This window comes from Erithacus rubecula (genome assembly GCF_903797595.1).
Source record: "Erithacus rubecula genome assembly, chromosome: 1".
In the NCBI taxonomy this organism is placed as follows: Eukaryota; Metazoa; Chordata; class Aves; order Passeriformes; family Muscicapidae; genus Erithacus; species Erithacus rubecula.
The window spans coordinates 94,986,271-95,009,113 of NC_136658.1; the positions used below are offsets into that span (position 1 = coordinate 94,986,271).

The following is a 22,843-nucleotide window of genomic DNA, read 5'->3' on the forward strand; positions in this document are numbered from 1 at the left end:
GGGAAAAATTTTCTTCTGTGACTGTGGAATGAAATCCACGCACAGAGAATCTCAATTACTCCCTGCAAGCTCAAGAGAAGCAAGTCTTCCTCCACTTCTGACCAAGCAAGACTGTGCCATTCCTGGCCTGTCAATATTAATAGTTGAGGCTGATGCCTGTACAACCAATTCCAAAGAACAGACTGAGCCCAAGCAACTCTCTGCTCTGATAGCCAAATCTCCAACACCCAAATGGCAACATCATGGTCTGTCACCTGCCCACCCTGAGCTCCTCAACACGTCACTGTGTGCCAGCTCAGCAAGTCCAGCTATGTCAGAATATAAGAAGAGGTGTGAAGCCTTGAACACACTCTGGCTATAACCACCCTTCAGAAGCAGCTGAGACTCCCCTAGAGGTTGCTATTCTACCTAGAAAAGAACCCTTAAGAATTTATGTCCTTTGGACTATCCATGCAGAAACACAGGAGACAACAGGTTAGACAGCTGATTGATTAGCACACAAACATGAGAAAAGATTTTTGTCACAGCATGAATGCATTATTTATCAAATAATACATTTTCCAGGACCTTACACTTTTAAGAAACCAGAAGGAAAACAGAGTTGGGATGTTTCCTTTTGACAGACTGCATTTCACATTTTGGGCAATTGGCCCCTCTCTAATTTTTTCAGCCAAAATGTTCAGCCCAGCATGCCAAAAATCACACTTAAAACTCAAAATCCAAGCACCTGAATCTGTGTCTTGCTTTTCTCAATTTCTACACCAAGAGCTAGACTGCTATTAGTGCAACAAGAGATGAAGACAGCAATATTTACATCATATTTCATGTAATGAATGAGAAACTTTTACTAAGAAAAAGACACAAGTGACCAAATCCATATGTGTTATGTAAGTGATGTTTATCCTTCAGAAAGGCTGTTACAGAAATCTAGGTTGCTTTTTATTAATGCTTTTTCCAAGTGTAAGATGTCTGCAGCCAGCCATTAATGAGACCCTGGTAAAAAAGGATGAATACTTACCCATAACATTGATTGGGAAAATGATGCTCATCAAAAGGGTTGAATCTCTTCTCAGGTTGCCTGTAAACACAGGCACACTGAGTTGTCAGCTGCTGTATAGGGAAATAATTCTAAAAGAACAAGAGCCCTTGACAACGTCACCAATGCATAAAAGTGAGCAATTTTTTCTTTCTGCAGGAAAGAGATCATTGCTTGTTTTCTATGTTACATTTATATCACACCAATTCTGAAAGGGTTTTTTTCTCATTTCTTTTAAGAATGCTTTTAGTAGAAAAGACCTATTATATTTTTCTCCTATCTTCAAATCATCTTCAACCAATCACAAACTTTTCTCCTGAAAATAAGGCTGATTTACATGTCACAAATGAGGAAACCAGTTTTTAAAATCAAGACTGACCGGATGACAACTTGTGACTTCAGGGTATAATTTCTTCTGCTGGAGCTGGGAAAAGCTCATGAGAAACAATACCACCAGCAAGTGAAGAACTGCCTTTGGGCAGGACTATACCAACAGCTGGCATAATTGAAAGCAAAGGTGCAACCTTCTGCAGCAGGAAGAATCAAGTTTGCAGCACAACAACTCCATACCAGTCAAGGAACATTGTATCTGTGGGGGAAAAAATGTTCCCACGACTGAGGAAGCATCATAGGTGTGTGCAAAAATAGTGAATGTTACAGATGATTGAAGTGGCATTTTTGAGTTGCTGCTGCATTTCACCATGATCACCTGCTTTTATGGTAGTTATCTATCAGAAATGTAAAATTACATAGGAGATAAAAGAACTGCAGCATAGAATTCTCAAGTTCTGCTGACTTTCCAGCAAAATGGAAACATCTGGCAGTAGTTGGCCAGATGTCCCATTTTGCTGGCCCATCCCCTGAAATGAGATTATTTGGCAGCAAACTTTTAAGTCTTCAGTAGGGTATTCCCCCCTTTCAGGAGTCAGCACATAGTTCCTGGGGAACAATTCATCCAGTTCTCTTTCCTTCTAACCTCATAGTATATTAAGTATATTAAATCCTCTTAAATATACTTAAAAGAACCAAAGGCAAGGTAATTTCCTTTATATACATTTCTTCTTATAAATTTACTTGACATTTTATGTGAATTTAGGAAAGGAATTCAATGTTTGTCTTACATGAGGTCTCTACAAATACTTTTTGAGATCAGAATTTCTGCTTCTGCTAGCAGAACCAGTTGGATGAAGAATCAACCACAACAAGAACTGGAACTTGTGTTGAAAAGTAAGCCCAGTACTACCCTACCCATTCTTCCTTTTATTTTTTTTTTTTTCCCTAAACAGCACTGCACAGGGAAAACACAATCACCACACTGGAAACATTTCAAATAAGAACAGAGGAATTTATGTATGTTAATCTGTGACAGGGTTTTCCCCCAGTGGATACAGCAACCCTCCCATTCATTTTGCACCACACCATACATGTATGGTATTGCCTGACATTGCTGTGAAAGTCCTGTCAACACTCCTCGTGCTTCTCCATATGTTAAAACCACTCCTGCTCTAAGTTCAATCTTCCTTAAACAATACAGCAGCTAAAAGAAGGATTTACCATTTCAGAACTGAAGTGTTCTAAGTATGGGAGATTCTTTATATACGTAAAAAAAAAAGTAAATTACAAAGTGTTAAGAAGAAAATTTATTTGGTCAATGAAAGGAAATCCAAATAAAACACTGAATTCTTGACAAAATCCGCCAAATACAAGAGTGAAGACAAATGCAGAACTGTTAATAAACCTTTTCTCTCTCCTGTCTCATTGAAGTTTTTCAGATTAATCACAAGAGAAATAAGTTTTGGAAACTGGAGGTTTTTTAATTTCAGTTTTCAATTTAACTTCTTCTGGTAACATCTAAAGTGAAAGATGTGGGACTGACATGGAAGTGCTGCTTTGAAAAAACAGTAACTACTACTGAAAGCAAAGATACTCCAAACACATACTACACAGAAACTCTGGACACTCAGTCAGCATGAATTGAAACTAAAATTTTAATTGCAAGCTTCCTCTGTTGCCAGGAAGGCAGATGAGTATGTCACTAATAAACCAGCAGACCTCCCTTTGCCCTGGCATGGAAATGTTTGAATACAGACTACTGCCCTTCAGTACACAATGATATTTATCAGCAGAGCTTTACAGAGAATCCTTTAAAGTGCTCAAGGTACCATTTTCTAAGCAGTTGCTGGTTTTGAAGGGCCAGTTCAGCCTCTCTTACACAAACCACCAGTGTGCCTCACTCCATCTGGTGTGGGGCAAGCACAACTGGGCCAAAGTGAAGAGTGACAGAAGCAGAACCAAACAGCTAGTACAGATGGAGGAGCACACACAGAGGCACATCTCTGCAGATAGACAAGGACACATCTACTTGCTTATGTTTAAATTTTGTGCATGTCCCATCCACTTGGCCATCAGAAAGCTGCACCTAGAACAGATTATGCCCACAGGGCTACCTGGCTTCCACACCTCCTTAAATACTGGTCAGATATAGTCTATCACTCTAATAAGCCTTCTTTAAAGCTTCAAGCCTTCAAGCCCTTTGCTACTTATTACTAGAATGGCAAAAATTACTGTAGGCACTGGCTCCAATGGTGCTGTGTCCTGTTAAGTTTCTCTTCTGCTAAACAGATCTCTAACAGACAGGACCACATCAGGCTTCTGCCTAATCCTCCCACCCCTTCATTAAAAGATTTTCCTATATAATGTTTTAGAGTCTATATATATGTGCTTTAGAGTCAAACTCCTGCCAGACAAGTATCAGTCTGGAAGAAAAACTTCCTGCTTTATTATAAACCTTTGAAAAAGAATTCCAGTGTCTGGGCTATGGTAATTTGATAAGTTGTATCTTTGCCAGTGGGCTCCTGGTTCTCAAAAAAACCCCAAGATTAGCAGACATAACACTTCAAGCTATGTTGTGTGAAACAAGATCCTAATACTACTATGTTAAATGAGACTAGAAAATGGGATCACTCAAATTCCTAATCAAGAAGAGCAGACAATTCCTAAAGTATTTTTCTTCTTTGCGTTGTTTTACGTTTTCCCAGTTCACTGGGTATGGACGTTGGGTTTTCTGCAAGCATGGTCATGGCAATTGGGTATCAGATGAGTGAATTTTAGACAGGTTTGATGTTGACAGGTTCTGTCCATCCTATTACTAGTTGACAACTGTATGTGAACATCACTAACAGACACTGTAAAAGAGAAAAAGGCCAAAGAAATACATGCTGTCCTTGCCAGACTGTCCCCCAAAGCCCAAAACCAAAATTTGCAGTTTGTTCTTTCAGCAGCCCAACCTAAGGCACCTGACCCTGCAGCACTGTGCCATGTCAGAGCACAGCCCAGGTACTCACAGCTTAAGGGGAATAATGGGCCAGTATTTGGGCTGCTTTTTGTCACAGTTCCTATCAAAGATTAGCTGCATGGCAGCCTCCATTGCCTGGATTTTGGCAGCTTCAGCACCATACAGTCTCTTCATTTCTGCCATGCGCCTCTCCCCAGGTCTTTCCGCAGGCGGCTCCACAGAACGCTCCACCCTCCTGTGCAGGTCTTGATCAGCCTCCACATATGGGTCCTCAGCCTCCAGCTGCTGCTGCCTCCCTAGACAAATAAACCATAAGAGATGTAAATTACTGGGCTATCAACCTATCATGTTTTATTTTACCTTTAAAAATATTATATATTCATATTTTTGCTGTGTCTAGAAGGAAAAAAACATCCACATGTTCTAGAGTGCAGCTGCACTCATTTTTGCATAAAGAGAAACTCCTACTAAATATCATGATGAAATCAGGCTAGAATGAATGGGGAGAAATGAAGAAGATCCTGGAACTGAATCCTAAAGCTGTAGGAAACCTCAGTATTAGTACTACTATGCAAAAATCAACATTGCTCCATTTCTCCCCAAAATACACATACCCTGAAAAAGCTCAAACAGCAAAACAACAAAAACACAAAACACAACACACAACACCCCTGCCGCTCCCAAGAAAACAGAAACCCAACCAAATCATTCCAACCCACTCCCCATAGCAAAAAAATCCAAACAAAAAGGGGAGTTGTTTCTAAAATACTGATTTGCCGCTGAAAAAGGCAACAATGCACAGGACAATGTAACTTTAGCTGAATGATACCAAGAGCAAATGTAACCAGTTACTACCCCGTGAAAATGAACAAATAGGTTTGTCATGTCTGCCATTAAGTGCATTCAATGGAACACAGCTGTAAGCATCGTGTCTAGATAAACTGTCCAAGCTCAGCCATTTCTCAAGACTTGCAAAGTTCAAAGCTGGCAGACTTACTTATTGCTTTGAAAACAAACAAAACAGCACCAACATAAATGCACGCATCAGGTCTTTTAAAGAGGATTTAAAACAATTAAAGAGGTGAAACATCTGAACCAATCTGTCAACAAAAATGCTCTGTGGTAAGCCTGACTGGAAGCAAGAACTTGATTGTGCATGTCCAAATTTACTTCCACTTTCCGGGTACTGCTCTGAAGAAACAACGCTGAGTGCAGTTAAAACATCAAAGTGCTACACAAAACTCCCCTCTTATGGGGACATTTTGACAAGAGGGAGAAAATCACCGGGCAGCTGAACTTCTCAATAACAAACGACCATCCTCAAAACCGTGTAACAGGCACAGTTCAGTACTAATGACAGCAGTCAGGGTTTTTTAAACATCAAAAAGAACCAACTGTCCACAGGTCAGGATGCATTGGTCACACACAGGACATGCGTTTGATGCCATGTACCTTTTCCCTTTTTAACCCTAAGGGAGAGATTCAACTTCGACAACGCACATGACATCTGCACACCCTAACCCAAAGTTAAATATCCTGACATTTCTGTGTCAAACATCTGCAGTTTATTTTTACACTGGAAAGTACTGTACCGAGCAGCCAACAGACTGTCAGCCTTCCTGAAGGAATTATCCCCTGTACGGCATTCCCAGAAAACAGATATTTTAAACGATATGATCAGAAACTTCAATTCTGGGATGTTTGTCTGACAGAAACAGAAAGCTTTTGTCCTGTCATTTGAAACACCATTCACAGTTTTGTGTTGGTTGTCAAAAGGCTTTGAGGAGTTATTGGCTGTCTATTCCAGAAAGCCATTTCTGTGATTCTGCTTTAAGGGCACACCCCTGAATTAGGCTGCACTGCCAGAATTCACAAGGAAATATACATTAGAGTCCATATGTGTTTTTGGAAGAGTCAGATTTATTTGGTGTCGGGCCATTCTAACCAGAAGGTCTGAATTAAAGAAACTAACTTTGCCTACAGAGGGCTCAGCACTTTGAGACAAGGTATAGCACCCAGGCTATACCTTGCACCCCACTGAAACCAACCTACTGGGGACACCACGCTGCCCACAATTCCATAACACACTTTTAAACACAAACTTGATGCAAATTATACTGAATAGTTTTAGACAGAAAAAAACAAACAGGACTGTGCTGGCAAACCCATGTCTCCCACTGTAGATAACATAGCAATACTGGCAAGGCAATGAATTTAACCCATATTTATTAATTCTCTTGGGACACTAGATTATTCCTCGTACTTCTGTATTGTCCATGGAAATTTTTTATTCGTTAGTTCCAAGTTCCATTTTTTAGTCTTTAGTTCCATGCATGCTAGAGACAGCTGCTTCCTTGCTTGTTTGCTATAAAATCCTGTCTGATAGCTCACTGCACACGTTGATCCTTAAGAAAAAAATATTTCTCTGGAGATAGATAATTAATTCTTCTGTTTGGAAATTAAATGGATCTCTAGCAAAAGCTTCATGGTAGATGAGTGGATTACAGTCTAGTGTGCATCAATCTCCATTTCTCAACACAGAGTAGTCAATAAATCTGTAGATCCTAATTGTAACAATCAAAATTGCCATAGCAATTAAATTTCCATTCTCAGAATTACCTGATGTATGTCTGGAGTGTTTTACTTTACACTAATCAGATATACTGCCCTTAACTTTCTAACTTGACTTCTGCTATTCCATAGCTACTGGTTAAAAAAAATCTCAGAGTGATTGTATTACAGAGTTTTAGACACATAAATCAGCTTTAGAATCCAGGCAGAGGCTCAGGACAGAAATGTGTTATAGGGACCCACAGCTTTTTGCACCAAAGGCTGAATCTGAGCACAGAATGTGACAGCTGCTGCTGGTAATACCACTGCAGCTGTGTGCAATACATTGCAGTTTCAAATCAGTTATCTGTGCAGAGACACTACTGTAACAATCTCCACAGTCACAGACAGGATCATTAAATGGCTTGGACTAGAAGGGACCTTTTAAAGATCATCTTATTCCAACCTCCCTGCCACAGGAAGGGACAGTGTCCACTAGACCAAGTTGCTCAGAGCCCCATCCAGCCTGGCCTTGAACACTGCCAAGGATGTGACATCCACAGCTTCTCTGAGCAACTTGTTCCAGTGTTTCTACCACCCTCAGAGCAGGCAGCATAATTTGCTTTTACACACTGTCAAGGAAAGAAATCATGAAACCAAATGGGCATGTGAACTACTGCTTTTCAAAAAGCAGTATTTCCAGCCAAAAACACACATAAGGAATAGATAACAGTGAAAGGATTGTCCTGTTGAGGTGCTCCCTAAACTTTATTTGGTGGGGCAAGGGCTGGAAAGCAGAAGCACTGTAATTTCCAGCAGTCCGGATTCTATCCATTACCTCAGAGTTTACTTTAAAAACAATACAAAGCAGTACAACTTGAGCTAAATGTGCAACTACCTCTTCATCAAAAGGCTGACAACTAGAATCTGACAATGGAAATACAAACAAAATGATAAACTGCCTATAACCCCAAGCCTATGGAGACAAGCAGAATTTCTCTGAAGCAAGCAACACATACTCATCCATGAAGCAGATAGCATGGTTTATCAAGACACTAATTCTCAGCTTGCAGCAATGAAGCCCCCAGCTCACTCTCAGATCAGTTGCACATTCCAAATTCACAAGTCATTGGGCTGTTGAGTTAAAAATGTAAAACAAGTAATTTTTACACAATCCTAAGTAGTTTCTCCTTCCACTTCACACAAACTAAAATAAACATGCTTTCTTTTACAGCATGCAGCTTAAACTGCTCACAAGCTTTTCCAAGGAACAGTATTTTGTAAATGTTCACAAGGCAAGCAGGCAGCTGCAGTGGTGGTGGGTTCCTGCACAAAGGAAAAGCATTGATGACATTTTCCCAGTTGGTCAGTTGCATTTCTTTTCAAAAATGCTCCTTCTCTAACTTGAAGCTCTTCTCAAAATTAACTTATTCCTACCAAGTCCAGCTCTGCTGGGAAGTCATTGTTACCTGGCCAAAACCAGTTGGGGGATCTTTTTCCAAAACAGTAAATAGAATTCTTTAACCATGAAGTAAAAAAGTCCCGTTCTGTCATGCACCCAGTGTCCTAGGTAACCCAAAAGGTTACTGTATTCTGTATCTATCTGTGCCCAAAGTGGGAAGTGTCTCTTTAAGATGCTGGATCCAGAAATGGAACTCTGGGTCAGCAGGTGCCAGGCCTTTTAAAGTTGGGGTTATGCAGGCAGAGTTCTCTCTTGCCCATGGCTCTTGCTCTTTGCCTTTCATTCTTGCAGGTGGAGAGCTGAGGCAGCACTGCTGGCAGCTCCCCTCTGGTTTTCTACTGGGGTTTTTTTCATGAGGTAGGCAGGTCCAGGACATATAACAGTGACTTGGGAAGACACATGTCATCACTCCAAATGCCCCCCCTTCCTTCTTCTTCCCCCTGCTTTATGTACTGAGCATGATGTCAGATGGTCTGGAATATCCCTTTGGTCAGCTGGGGTCACCTGTCCCAGCTGTGTCTCCTCCCAGTCTCCCATGCATGCCCAAAGTCCTCACCAGTGTGGCAGCAGGCAAGGCAGAAAAGGCCTTGGCTCTATGTAAACTCTGCTCAGCAATAACAAAAACATTTCTATATATTCAACCCTGTGTTGAGTCCAGGTTCAAAACACTGCCCCATATCAATCACTGTGAAGGAAATAAACTCTACCCCAGCCAAAACCAGCACATTTACCTAACTCATGCTACATTTCTGGGCCATCATTAGTAATTCTAGGTCTTATGAAAGAAAATTGTGGATTACTTTTTCTCCCTTCACCACTTTTCCCACTTTTTATGGATGATTTTTTTATCTGTTGTGTACTAGCTGAAAAGAAAAGTGAACAAATAAAATACAGACAAATACCTCCATGCTCAGGGACTGGCAAAAGCAGAAGACAGCAGGTAGTGTATTAGCCATTCACTGCATTTGTGCCTTCATATGCACACAAATGACATCTTTCTTACTTTCAGCAAGACTATGACTATAAGCTATAAGCTTATAGCTATTTTCCCCATAGGTCCTTAGAAACTCAGATGCCTTGTTTCTCTTACTTTGTAAAAGGGAAAATGTCACACACTTTTTCTAAGTTTGATCCACTTTGCATTTATTTCTTTGTGATATTCTTTGAGAAGCTTAAGTAGCAATAATAAAATAATTCCTGTCAAGAATTTATCCTCTTCTTATTAAAAAGAAAAAAAACCAACCCAACAAAACAAACCAAGGAAAATAAACAACTTCAAAACCAAAACCCAAATAAATTCCCTTATTTAGAAAGAAGTCTCCATGGAGAGACTTTGCAACATTAAAAGGACATTGAAGTAGGGAGGGTAATTATCTATGTCAGATGTTTAATGAAAGATTCATACCCAGCATCGTGTGCTTTCTTATGCCATTTTTAGCTCTCAGTATTTATACATCCAACCCTCAGCTCACTGCAGCAGTGATCCTATGCCATCTGACAACATTTATACAGACATTCTTCCCCACAGGTCTGTAGGTGCCCACACTCAGCAGCCTGCCATGTGCTGCCCCACACAATGGTAGGTATGGTAAGAGACCAAGGGCTTGCTCCTCCCAAGTGTTAAATGGCATTAATGACTTCCAGTTGCTTGCTTACTTAGCACATTATTTTTCAAGGAAATATTGCACTTTTTCCAGCCTTGATGTGTTTTTAATTTTCCATGATTTCAGACTGACCTATGTGTTCACATATTTGTCTGCTTATTTCAAATGATGAATTTTTTTCTGTTACTGCTGCATGTGTACTTGGAGAGCTTTTTCATCTTAAATGCTACCTGAGCTAATCTTGAGCAGCCCACACTAACAGTTAGAACCACTACTCATTTCCACTGATTAAAAACTCCTAGTTCTCTCTTTGAATGCCACTTCCCACGAGCCTATCTGCTGTGCTAAGTTCTGCCCACACAGGCTTCTCCATGCAAAATGCCAGCATCTTCATCTTCCTAGAAAAGCTAAATACCTTCACCATAAACCTACATAAGTTTTGGTTTTTTTTTTTTTGAGGTGATAGAATCAGACCATTTTATTGTGCTCCTACTTGAATAAACTGGGCATAACATGTGGAAAATCAAAATCTTTGCCTCAAGGAATTCCACCAAAACAGGGATTAAAATCAGGATTTGTACACAGGATATTCAAGGAGTTTTATTTCTGCAGAGCTCTGGATTTCCACAGGGCTGGAATCTCAAGTACTACTCTTTATCAGTGCAAAGCTTTGCAGAACAAGTTTCTATCAGTGGGAGTCTACAAGATACAAACAATTGTGACTTACCCCCACATCTGTAAAGATAAAATATTCTTGTGTGCTCTTGCTTGCTGGAAGGTTACTATGGAACACAAAGTAACTTACTGAAACTGTGGAAGCCTACTGTAAGAGAATTATGATTTTATAGCATAATGATGATTTTATACAGCCTCATTCTAGCTATAAACTGGCTTGGGGAAAAATAGACTTATTTTAAAACCTATTCTTAAATATAAAACTTTGTGCTTCAGAAGCTGTGATGACAGGATTCCCCATGACATCACGTAACCTTCCCCTTCCCATTTTTAACAGAAGTCTGATCTTCAAGGACAGCTAGGCACTATCTTACTATGCAAGTAGTCTCATCTATACAGAAAAATCAAAATGCTCTAGTTGACTGAAAACACTAACATGGAATAAAAATTACTTTTGGTGGGAGTAATTGCCTGCAACATTAAGCTTTCAGTCACCAGTCATGACAATTATGAAAGAGAAATACCAAAGAACCTGAGGATATTGAAATCCCAAATATCTGACAAAGTTTCCATCTGCTAGTTGAGGAGAGAATGAGTTAAAAGAAATGGACTATTTTCACCACATATATCTACAAGCAATGCAATATTCCCAAGAAAAAGAAGAACGTTCCCTTACAGGCTTTGAAGTAAGAGCAGATGTGATTCCTTGGCAAGCTTGTGGCAGTCTGAAACCATGATTCCATGGACATTTTTCTTTCCTCAGCTACAAAACCAGCTTATGCAATTTCTGCTCTACTTCTCCCTTAGCTGCGTGCTCCAGCTCCCTCATCATCATGGATGATGCTACAATTGTCTCAGGGGCAACACTAGGAATCCTACAAAAAAACAATCCCCCCAAACAAATAAAATCTCAACACATTATATTTCGGTCTAGTACAGTTCAGTGCCCTGGAAAACACCAGAGCAGGAGCAAATGCCTGGGAAGAAGAATTGCTTGGCCTGGCTTTGGCACAAAGATGTGTTTACTGAAGCACAGCCCAACTGAAACCTATTGCTCAGAGCAGGAAATAATCTCAGGTAAGAGAGTGCACTCCCTCAGACACAGCTGCAGCAGGCTGTCTAAACAGACAGCAAACAGATTTTGCATATCTGATGTACTCCAATAACTTCTCTTTCACTGTAATCCAATTTTTCTGCACAGTTTGAAGAGGACAGCTCTATAGAAACAGGGCAAAGAACTACTTACCAAGACAGCAAGTGGAAAAAAACTACCTTTGAAATAAAAATGAACAGAAACCAAGAAGTAAGATTAGAATTAAAGTGTTCCACTTTCAGGGTTTGGCACTTAATGGTATATGCCACTCTCAAGTTAATTAATCACATGTCTCACTGTAAAATGAATTAAACACTTTAAAGAATTAATTATCTGGCATTATTTTGTTATTTGGGTTAAGCAACTGGCAGAAAGTTATACAGCTAACTGGAGAATAAAGAAGCCTATTTCTATTTTAGAAATAACATTAAAAAACAAGGATTGTTGTGTGGTCTCCAAAGCAAATTGCCAGGGATCCTACACTGAAACAATATAAGCCTTCATGTCCATGTTTACCTTAGCACCAGGCTACACTGGTTACTGCCCAGCTAAACATCAAATCACCTTTCTTTTATTTTCTTCTATTACCTTCCACAATGAAATCCCTAAAAAGGAGTATTTTAGCCCAAGCAGAAAATGCACTGAAACAATTAAACCTGAACATGAAACAATCAGCTAGTCGGTGGAACTTGAGCTTGCTCTAGAAATTTGATTGCTCTAAATGCAATTCATAATCAGGGATTTGTTGATGAAGGCTAGAAAACACAGAGGTGAGCCCTGTGCAATCAGGGGTCTGTAGCACACCAGAGGCACCAAGGTGTCTGTATGCTGCTGCCATCTGACAGAATTAAACTGATAGGAAGCTGCTGACCGACCACTGCTAAGAAATTAGAACAGGATCAGGCACTGGCAGCTGCCTCTAGTAAGGATCAAGTCTACTTCAGTAAGATTAAATACAGACCAGCTGACTCTGCATTCCCATCCCCCAAAACAACTCCAATCTGTCACTGATGGCAACAATGCTGACACCAGACAAAGACAATGCTGCCAGAGTAAACAGAAGGATTACTTAAATCTATATATAACTATGCCTTCACATACATTTATGGTACAGTCTGAGGAGACTGAACAAGGAAATGTTAAAATTTAAAAGTGCTACTTTAAAAACAAACCAGAACACTAAAGAAACATGAGTTTCACAATAATTTTTTTATGTGTGCCCTGAATAGAAATTAAATTGCACTTGGAAGAACATGTTTCACGATGCACTGAGCTGTTAGAGAGCTCTGGTGCTTTCACAAAAAAAAGAAAGGACGTAGCCTGTGTTCTGAACAGTCTTCTAGATCAAACTCACCCATTTGAATTTCACACTGACATTTCTTTCTTGACTCCAGACACAATACAGTGCTAATTTCAAGTCTGGTTTACTGCTTGATATGAGAAAGCTACTTTATCAAATACACTTGAAAAACATTTTTTTAGAGAGCAACCTGCCACCATGTTGCTGGTTTTCTGGGAGGAAGTATAGTCAGGCTATGAACTGACCTTTCAGTTAACTGGCAGGTCCAAAATTCAGTATTATCATAGACATGCAGAATTAAATAACAAGGCCCAATCCAGAGAAAATTAATTTCAGCAAGTAAATACACATTTTCCATGCTGCTAGTAAACTACATGTGCTGCCTGACCAAGCATTTAGAAAGAGATATCTGGCAAAAGGGTCAAACTAAAGGAATTGGTGAAATGTATCACAAGTTTTGGAAGGAAGGGCTGAGGAATAATTTTGGAAGTTTAAGTTTACCTCTGACCTTCTAAGAAATTTCTCATCACTCATTTCAGCACTTCAGTAAATTAAATGAAACATACTTAAACCCATGAGGGTAACTGCTATGCCCAATATTAAAAACACACAACAAAACCTGGGGATATGCCAGAAGAAACCTGCAGATGTGCATCTACTATATCTTCCACAAAATGTGAATGTTTGACTTCAGAAGTAGTTCCAGGATTTGGTGCTGGAGTACAAACCTGAGAGAAAAAAGAGAGCACTCTCTTTTAAGAGAGACAGCTGGCATCCCACTTGTCAGAAAGTTAAGTTGTACTTCTTAGCGCTTGGGAGCTCCCTGTCTCCACTCTGTCACTTCAACAGGATAATTCATACATGAAGTATTTAAATGGCTTGATGAAGACTTTACACTGGAGAGACTGGAGAGCCACCAGACTCAAAGCCCATCTAGCCTGACAGCCTGCTTATGACTAAGGTCAGTAACTAATGCCAAGGGAAGGATGTAAAAGCAGAGAATACAAATCCCTACATGTCACCAGTATCACATAGAGAGCAATGCAGAGATCAGAAAAGTGCAGATGCTTCTTCCTGCTCTCCTCCAAAGCCAGCCAGCTGCTCTGCAATCTACCACCTCAACACCTCCTCCACCAGCATGTTGCACATGACGCAATCTTCACAGTCTGGACACTTCTACATTTACCAGTGGCCAAAAATCCCAAGGCAATGACAACTGATGAATTTTAAAGTGATTCTGCCAATGCTCTGTTCAGCAACTACATCAGAAATTGCAGACCTTCTAGAATCAAGGTATTCTGCAAGGCTTGTACAAAGTGAGAACAGCAGCATCAGTTTCAGCATTTGACCCACAGAAAAGTTGAGGCCCAGCACGCTCTTTGGAGACCTACATTCCTTGGCAAAGTTTCTACAATTTCAGTGAATGCAGAGCTGACTTTTAGAGCAACAATCACTTCAGCAACTACAAATGAAATTAAACCCAGGAGAATCTTATCCAGCTAAATGTGAACAATAACACTCAATGGTGTAACACCCATGTTATTTATTTCAGTAAAAATATCCATTTAATATTTAGCCTCCTTTTTTTTTCACTTTACCTCCACAATTTTGGTGTACCAGAGCAGTGATCTGAAAAATTCAGAGCTATGTCCTTGAAAATATTGTGGGAAATTCTGAGAATCACATAAACAGCTTTTGGTACTTTGGAGGCCAGCAACAATTGTAATAATTGTAACATTGATGAACAACTGGATTGCTCTGTACTGGGTACTTCAGAGGGTTACAGCACAAGTGTTTCTCAGTATGTTGCCGTATCAACCTTCTGTATTTCTCTGAGCAACAGGGAAGTGCAATCATCCCTGTACTAAAGGTCTAAATAAACAGAAAATAGAAACAAATTCCTACAGCAGGAGGTGTCCTAGATTCCTTAGAATGAGCTTCCCAGGGGATGACATCACACAGTGACAATAGGTGCTCAACCTTGTCACTGGAAAAGACAAGAAGGACAATGCTCCTTTGGGGTCTAAAATGCATCATCCTTTGGGTATCACTAGCTTTTTTCTTCCTGGAAGGCATATGTGGAAGACAAAGATTATTACTTGGAATATTTGTTTCTGAATTCCACCTCCTTTGAAAGCTTTTGCGGATCTAGTCTAAGCGGCACACCCAAGGCTGGGACTGAAGTCTGTACAGGCCACCCAAGTCTGAGATGGGTGGCCTAACAACCTCTGATGCCTCTCTCACTTGATTCTTAGCATCCAAGGAAATGAATTTTGAAAAGACCCAGGCAGATGGAAGTCTCTGAACTGTCAGTTTCTGCCACGCCAGCACCCACACTTCCCTAATGACAAAAGGATGTGAATTCCATCTGGATGCTTCTGATAAAACTGAAGCACAGTGAGAGATGCTGAAAAGCAAATGGTGCCTCTGGAAGTCCTGGCATTAACAACACCCCATTAAAATTAGCCAGGGTAAATTACATGTCTCCAAGCAAATCTGTCTGTAGAGGGGATTTGCACTATGACAGAGACCCCTAAAATATGTAACACTTCAGGTATTTTGCTGCCATGCTCTGTTGCAGCTTCTGAGCAGATTTTGTATGTCATGAGTGTAGAAAGAAGACATTATCATAAAATCCATTTCCACCTTGCTCTTTGCATTTGCTTTTCACTATTACTCACTCTGGTGCTGAATGCCCTGGAACTTGTTTTTTCTACAACAAAAGCTCCCCCAGTAGATACCAAAATAGGTATGCTAGAAAACACTTGTTTCATAGCCCACGTCACTGTTCACTTTCAAGGTTGAAAGTATCACACTCAAGGCAGATTAATTCAGATTTATCAGCAGAGAACTGAGACACAGCTCTCCTTAAAGTAAGATCATTTAGAGATCCAGAAAGGCTGCATGTGTACCCAGATGGAAACAGTAATTGAGGAATTTTAGGGTAAAGTGCATAAACTGTGAAACAGACTGCCCAAGCTGAGTGATTAGCACAGAGATGCTTTTATGCCACTTTTGCCTAGAGCTGTGCCTGTCAGCATGGTCTCACCTGCTCTTTTCCTCAGCAGCTGCAGCTGCTTTCACAGCCTTCCCTGCAAGGACAAAGAATGAAGAGGAGACTAGAGGAGCCACTCAGAGCAGCTGCAGATGCTAATGGAATAGTCAAGCAGGCAAACCTGCCTTCAAAAAATTACCAGTACCAGTTCTGAGTGTAAGTAGTGTTTGCATCTTCCCACATCAAACTGTTCCCATATGAAGAAATCTTCCATAACAGCATTCTGAAAGGAATTTTTGCTTTTACAGAAAGACTGGGGAAGGATTCCTTGTTCCACACATGGCCTCAGTCCTGGGGTCCACCTGTTGGCTCTTCACCAAAACTCTGCAGAGACCAAGTATGTCACAGCAATACCTTCAATCCTTGGAAACCTCATGGACACAAATCAAACACTGACACCCTGTGTGATCTAAAACTGAATTACCACATGTATTTTCTTTGTGAAGAGGAAGTTCCAGTGACTGATCCATCAGGGCAAGCTACTGACTAGTTTCCATTGGATCCCTCTGCAACCCACAACAACCAAGAAACAGGTATCAAGTGGATCTCAAAGGATGAGGGACAGAGCAGCTGAGAGGAGCAATGACCTGTCTCTCCAGTTTTTATTCCTGTATCCTCAAGACAAGTCCAGTCAGAAGGAATTTTACTGCATTACTGATTTACCAGGGCAGCAACAATACAAGATTACCAGACTTCTCTTACTGAGTCATGAATAACTTAGGGATAAAGGCTTCCTGAGAGAAAGAATAGCTCAAATTCTGTATTTGTTCAGCAAGGGTGTTGTCAACAAGATGCATTTTTGTCACAGGGATGACATCTAAGTTAACTGTTAAGCAAAAGGTTCATAAAGAACACTTATATCATATTGTTTATTATTCTAGCACTTGAGGCTTTTGCCTTCTTCCTGCTGAGGTCCTCAAAATCCCTTAGAAAGAAGAATAAACTGAAGTTCTCAACAAGCCCCCTAGTGCATGTTCTGTCTCACTACAATAAGAGGAATACGAGGCAGACAAAAAAAAAGGATGAAAACTTCAAACACAGGTTTCTGAAGTTAATACATATGTTCATATTAAAACAGCATTCTTCATTTTCATCAAATGTAAGAGGAAGTAGAGGTGTTCAACATCTTGGCATTCCTCTTAAATCAACATCTACACTACAGTCACAATGAATCACATGAGCTCTTCTTCCCACACTCCCAGCTACAAACTGCTGTAACTCCAACACCAGCACTCCCCATCATGCTCAGAAAAAACTAAGACCAGTACAGCCACTGGCAGATAGGGAACTGGCATTCCAGGTCCTGGCTCCACCCAACTGTCCAGGCTGCACCCATGGGAGCCCAGTCCACAGAATCCCCAGATGCCACCCAGGAGCTGAAGCCTGTGGCATCCCTTAGGAGAAAACAAGAAGCCTGGCCTTGCTCTTGTGTACTTTCAGGGGCTGCCAACACTGTCAAACAGGCTCAGCCTGAGGCACATACAAATAAGAAAGACTTATATATAATTTCCAGGTACATGTACTAACTCCTCCACAATGCTCCAGAGCACACAGCTCAGTTCCCTCAGCAGTATCTCTCTTCCACTACTTCCTTCAGCAGCAAGTCATAGGTTCACAGAGCAAATACATACATTCTCCTAAGCTCAAATTCTGTCTCTAGCATAGGATCCAAGGACATTTTCTTGATACACTTTGTATACAGATAACCTTGTCTGCCATGAAACAGATGTAAAACTGTGCCAAATTCTCACTCTCCAGACTCTCTAATTTTGCAAGAAGAGATTAGTTTTCAATACTAAAGCAGTGAAAATTGTGCCACTTTCCCTTGTTTCTCTAGAAAGGAAGGCTTTTCTCAATTGTTACCTTCTGGTACTGAATAACACAGCCCTGGACACAGTGTGTGCACTTGAGAAGAGTCTGCTGCTACACAACAAAATGTTCAATCATCAGGATCAGCAATGTGGTACAAAAGAAGTAACTTTCAGATTTCTTCTTCAATTCATGAAAGAACTTGTTTCAAAAGCATCTCTCAAGCACCCACACATATTGCAGAGAGTACTCTTATTTCACAGGCATTTTTCAGAAACTTCAGCAACTCAGTTTCTACAGACTGTGGCTGAAGTTCATGCCAAACAAGGCTTTTTGGTTTCTCAAAAAGTTTGTCAACCAGAGCTATTAAAAGGCAGGGAAGTCCACAATCCACTCTGCTTGGACAGTTTAGGGCAGAGAAAGATAAACAAAAAGAAACGATGGAGACCAGCAGTATGTAGTTCCAAGAATTAGAGCTGCAGTCTTATAAAGAAAAAGGCAGATAAAAAACAGGGAAAATCATTTACCAAAAATGAAGGAAAGAAGGAAACCATGGTGGCAAAAACCCTGAATCAAACTCTATTTTCCAAGAGGCATGCAGATCTTAAACAAAGCCAAATCTGGATCTGGTACGATTCAAACTAGTTACAAAACACGGAAAATTCCATTACTTCCTCTTCACAGAGGAGGCAGTGGCAACTATCATCTTTCAGAGAAAAAGAAACCTGAGGGGAAAAGCCTACAGATTGCAGTCTTGAAACAAACATCTTCATTCACCATTTCCGTTCATTTCTAAAAAAATATTTTCCATCCAGCATATAAAAATCTGAGACATTATTTTTGGGAAAAGCTGGAGGCTATGTGTGGGCAATACAAACAGAGGCTTTGATGGAAAAAACTAGTCAGAGCATTAACAAATGACAGACTATTATCCTTCGGTAATGAACTGACATGATGGTACTTTCCCTTGCTTTTCTTTGTTTTTAAATAAAAGATCCTGTCTGTGTCCTGTAAACTACAACAGAATGGTTCTCAAAGTACTTGCAATGTTGCACTTGCTAAATTATAGCAGTGATTTCCTCTTATAAGCAAAAGGAAACAAAGAAAAATTGTATAAGGACAAACTACATGTTTCAAAGGCTAAATTTAAAAGTGTAATAAATATGTGCAATTAGACAATTTACAGAACTGTTAGGATTGTGGCTCTTCCTTTCTTGGTTTTTGCTCTTTTAATTCCTGCCAATGTAAAAAGGCAATTTACTACATTCTGTCCTTTACATCTTGGATGCCTGGAGAATCTGCTACCATACCTTGGTCTGACAGGTATGGAAACTCAGGAAAACAACTTTATACTTTTCAACTGCCAGAGGGAAAAGTTAAATGCAACCATAAACATTCCCAAGATGCATAGTATACTTGGATCACCAGCTACATGGAGAACCAGAATGACAGGCTAGCCTGACAAGAAAACTCTCTAAAAGAGAGAATCACTATATAATTAAGATTGCATATGAAGAAACAAATGAAGAGAAATTAAAACTGTCTCTAAGGGTTTTAACCAAATGCACCATTTATCTAAAATATGAGATAAGTTTGTAGTTTATTAGTATGTCTGAGTTCACACAGCCTCAGCAAAACTTTGCTCATAATTATTTCTGGGCATTCCAGGAATATGTAAATGACTACAAGACACGATACAAATATAAAAACTAGTAAGAAATTGAAGTGACTTCCAACACAAAAAAATATATTGTTTTAAAAGAGGTTGGTTGTGAACTGTATCACTGCAGAGGTGTTAAACCACTCAGCAAGTTTGCCAGTTTCAAAGTCAGCCTATCACTGCAAATGCCCACTGAGAAAACAAAGCAAAAATCCTATATTGTTACAAATCTGCTTGTTTTTCAAGTTTGTAGCAGCTACCAAGAAATGAAATACATCTTTTCTTCTTTGGCTAGTCCGACACAACATCTTTCTTATCATCGAAGCTTTTCTCTTTGCAGTTAGCATTAAGGTTTGTATGTCACCATCTAGGATCAACTGCCTTTCACAGAGCCACAGAATCATTAAGGTTGGAAAAGACCTCCAAGATTGAGTCATCTCATTCCCACCTACATCTCAGGCCTATTTAAGTCTTTCACAGTTAAAAGTTTGCAAGATCTTATCCTCTGATGTCTGTAATCTTTTACCTCCATCAAGCTCAATATCAGGCACTCCTAGTGAAGAGTTTGACAACAGCTATGATTCCTTTTAATCCATTGGATTATCCTTCTACATTCTGATGAGACATCTGTGGATCAGGTGTGGGAACCAGCTGTATCCCACACGAAAAATCAAGACTCACTGCATGTGTCCAAAATAGATGCATTAATGCTGTGTAGTATTTCCTAATTTTGGACAGTAGAAAAACATCAAACTATACTTCCTACTTCACAAAGATTGGTATCCACTTCCTTAAGTGCCAAATTCCCCATCCTATGTGCCCATTGCTGCTCTGTTCCCCTGTGACTCACACTTCACTAAGCTGCCTGTAGGTGAGTATCCAACTCTTGCAAACTCTGCTTTTAAAAGAAGAGCAAGCTGTGTGTCTTCTGCCAAGTGAATATCCAGGTGCAGGGGTCAGAAGCTGTGAATTCCACCCGGAACCCCTTACTGATGCCAGAGAAAGAAAACATGAGACACAGTCTTCCCCTCAATGTTCCCTAACGACTGGCTTTCACTTTAACTGATGGTCAAGATCCCTATTGGTATTCCACTGGGGCACACCCAAACAATCTCATTTGCATTAAGTGCTATGTAAAATTCTCGCCTCACCCTTAAAATGTCTCTTTCAGACATGGAGGTGTAAATTTCAGGCATTACTGAGGTTTATGCTACCCAAGTTTCTCTATAAATCTGCTCCTAAGGTAGGCATGCTCAGGACATGCAGTTTGGGATTAAAACGAAAAGGCATTGAAGAGAAAATACTCAAGTAACTGAGGGTTTCTTTTGCAGATGAATTCTCTCAATCTTCTCAAGCATCAATACGGAATGACAATTGTCAAAGGATGAAAGATATAACATGATATAGCATCATTATGGATCACAGCTTAATGAATCTCTAAACTTAACTTTGTTCATAAACAGCAATCAGGAAAATTAATTCAACTACCCCTTACAGTAGAGTAGTACTGCCTTCAACACAGTGTCCATACCAGGTCACTTCCACACCATCAGGGAAATAATGATTTTCCCCTCCTCCTGCTGCTTATATTTCTTTTTTTGAGAAACTGTAACAGAATTAAAAATTTATTCTATTTTCCTTTTCCCTCACCATGCAAGAAAAAAAGTATTTCCAAACAAATAACACTGTGTTTTTAATAACTCACAAAATTAGCATTTAAAAAGCACCATTCACCCTAGATTTTTATGATACTTTTAAATTTCATTTAAGTCAAGTACTTGTTTGCTTTTTCATGCTTTGAGGAATTATAGATGCTTATTTAGTACTATCCTTACTTTATCAGGGACACTAGTAAAGAAACTGAGGCATGCACATTAGTGAAAGACCAGAGATTGCTTGAATTTGCATGAAAATCTGCAATAGTGCCACTGAAGGTTACTACACAGAGCACAGCAAATACCAAAACATTCCAAAAGGCTCCAAGTACTGCTGTGGTGGAAGGAACAAAAATGAAATCTGCATTCTGAGTCTCAAACCTCTTCCCAATTCACCTGCTCACCTTAAGAATCAAATAATATTTTTAGCAAGAGCAGCCAGCAAGGGGTCAGGAAGAGACTAAATAGCTATGCCAAGGTCATACAGGATATTTCCAACAGAGAACATCTCTAAGCCCTAATTTCCCAGTTTCCAGGATACCACCTTTAATCACTCACATACCTTTAAACACCACTAATCATAAGAGTCAAAATAAATCCAAAGAAAATTTTCTGCATTCCAAGAAACATCCCAGTGTCTTCAAACACCACGTACCTCAACAAATGAACATTCCAAGAGAACACCAAGCTGATTCTGCAAAAGCACGATGAGAAGTGGATTCATGTCAGGCACTACCACAGATCTCCTTAACTTACCTTCCTCTGCTATCTAGATCAACTGTGCACCACACTGATGAGAAGTGTGAAGGTAAGGTGAGTTGTTTCAGCTCACCCTCTGATACCTGCTGATCAAAGAACTTAAGCCACTTTTTCTTTCACTTCCAATCATTGCCTTTATTATATGCTTTTAGAACATTTTCTCTTTCAGAGAAGCACATAAACCTCTATTAAACATTAATTATGAGTATATTCTACTAGATTCATGTGAGAAAAGTTATTTTTATCATGCTGCTTTCTTAAAACAGATAAATTTATCTGCAACATCTGTATATAAATGAAGAATCAATGAAGTACAGCATAATGCTTTCCTTCTTTTAAGGATTTCATACAAAGATGACCAACACCTCTGAGGATCAAGACCTGAGAAAAATCTTAAGATACTGGCTTACATTCCCTACCAAAGGACTTGGGTCCAGATCAAGATGCAAAACAAAGGGAAACTTGCAGTAGAGTACAAAATGAAGAGGATGCAGGAAAAGAAGAAAAGGGTAATGAAATTTTAATGTCAGGTTAGCCAAAGGATAAGAAACAAAATGGCTGCTCTGTGTTATAAAATACACAGAGGCTTACTCCCTGATTCAGTGATGGAGTCAAGCATTTCCTGTGGGCTCCCCCCTCAGATATACAGCACATTAACTAGATTTAACCACAAAAATTCTGGAGGTTTTTTTCCCTCAGCACTGAAAATTAATATTGTCTTCTGGACAAAAATGTTATTCTCCTCTTTACAGTCATCATTTCCTCTCTCTCACCAAAAACTTTCAAACATGTTCTGAACCTTATTTCTAATAAGTGGTACTTAAGTGCACCTATCAGTTCTGCCTGTTTCAGTCAGTTGGCTTTCTCACTTGCAATGCCTATTTCTGTGA

General features: G+C 39.8%; 1 protein-coding gene across 1 annotated transcript in view; it reads right to left on the bottom strand.

The window, feature by feature from the left end:
- Nucleotides 1-2,661: 2,661 nt before the first annotated feature.
- Nucleotides 2,662-22,843, bottom strand: part of GEMIN8 (gem nuclear organelle associated protein 8) — a 28,166-nt gene continuing 7,984 nt past the window's right edge. Inside the window, exon 5 of the mRNA XM_079307485.1 lies at nucleotides 2,662-4,627. Within this exon, the coding sequence (XP_079163611.1) occupies nucleotides 4,377-4,627 (251 nt within the window). The 3' untranslated portion in view covers nucleotides 2,662-4,376. The remainder of the gene's footprint in view (nucleotides 4,628-22,843) is intronic.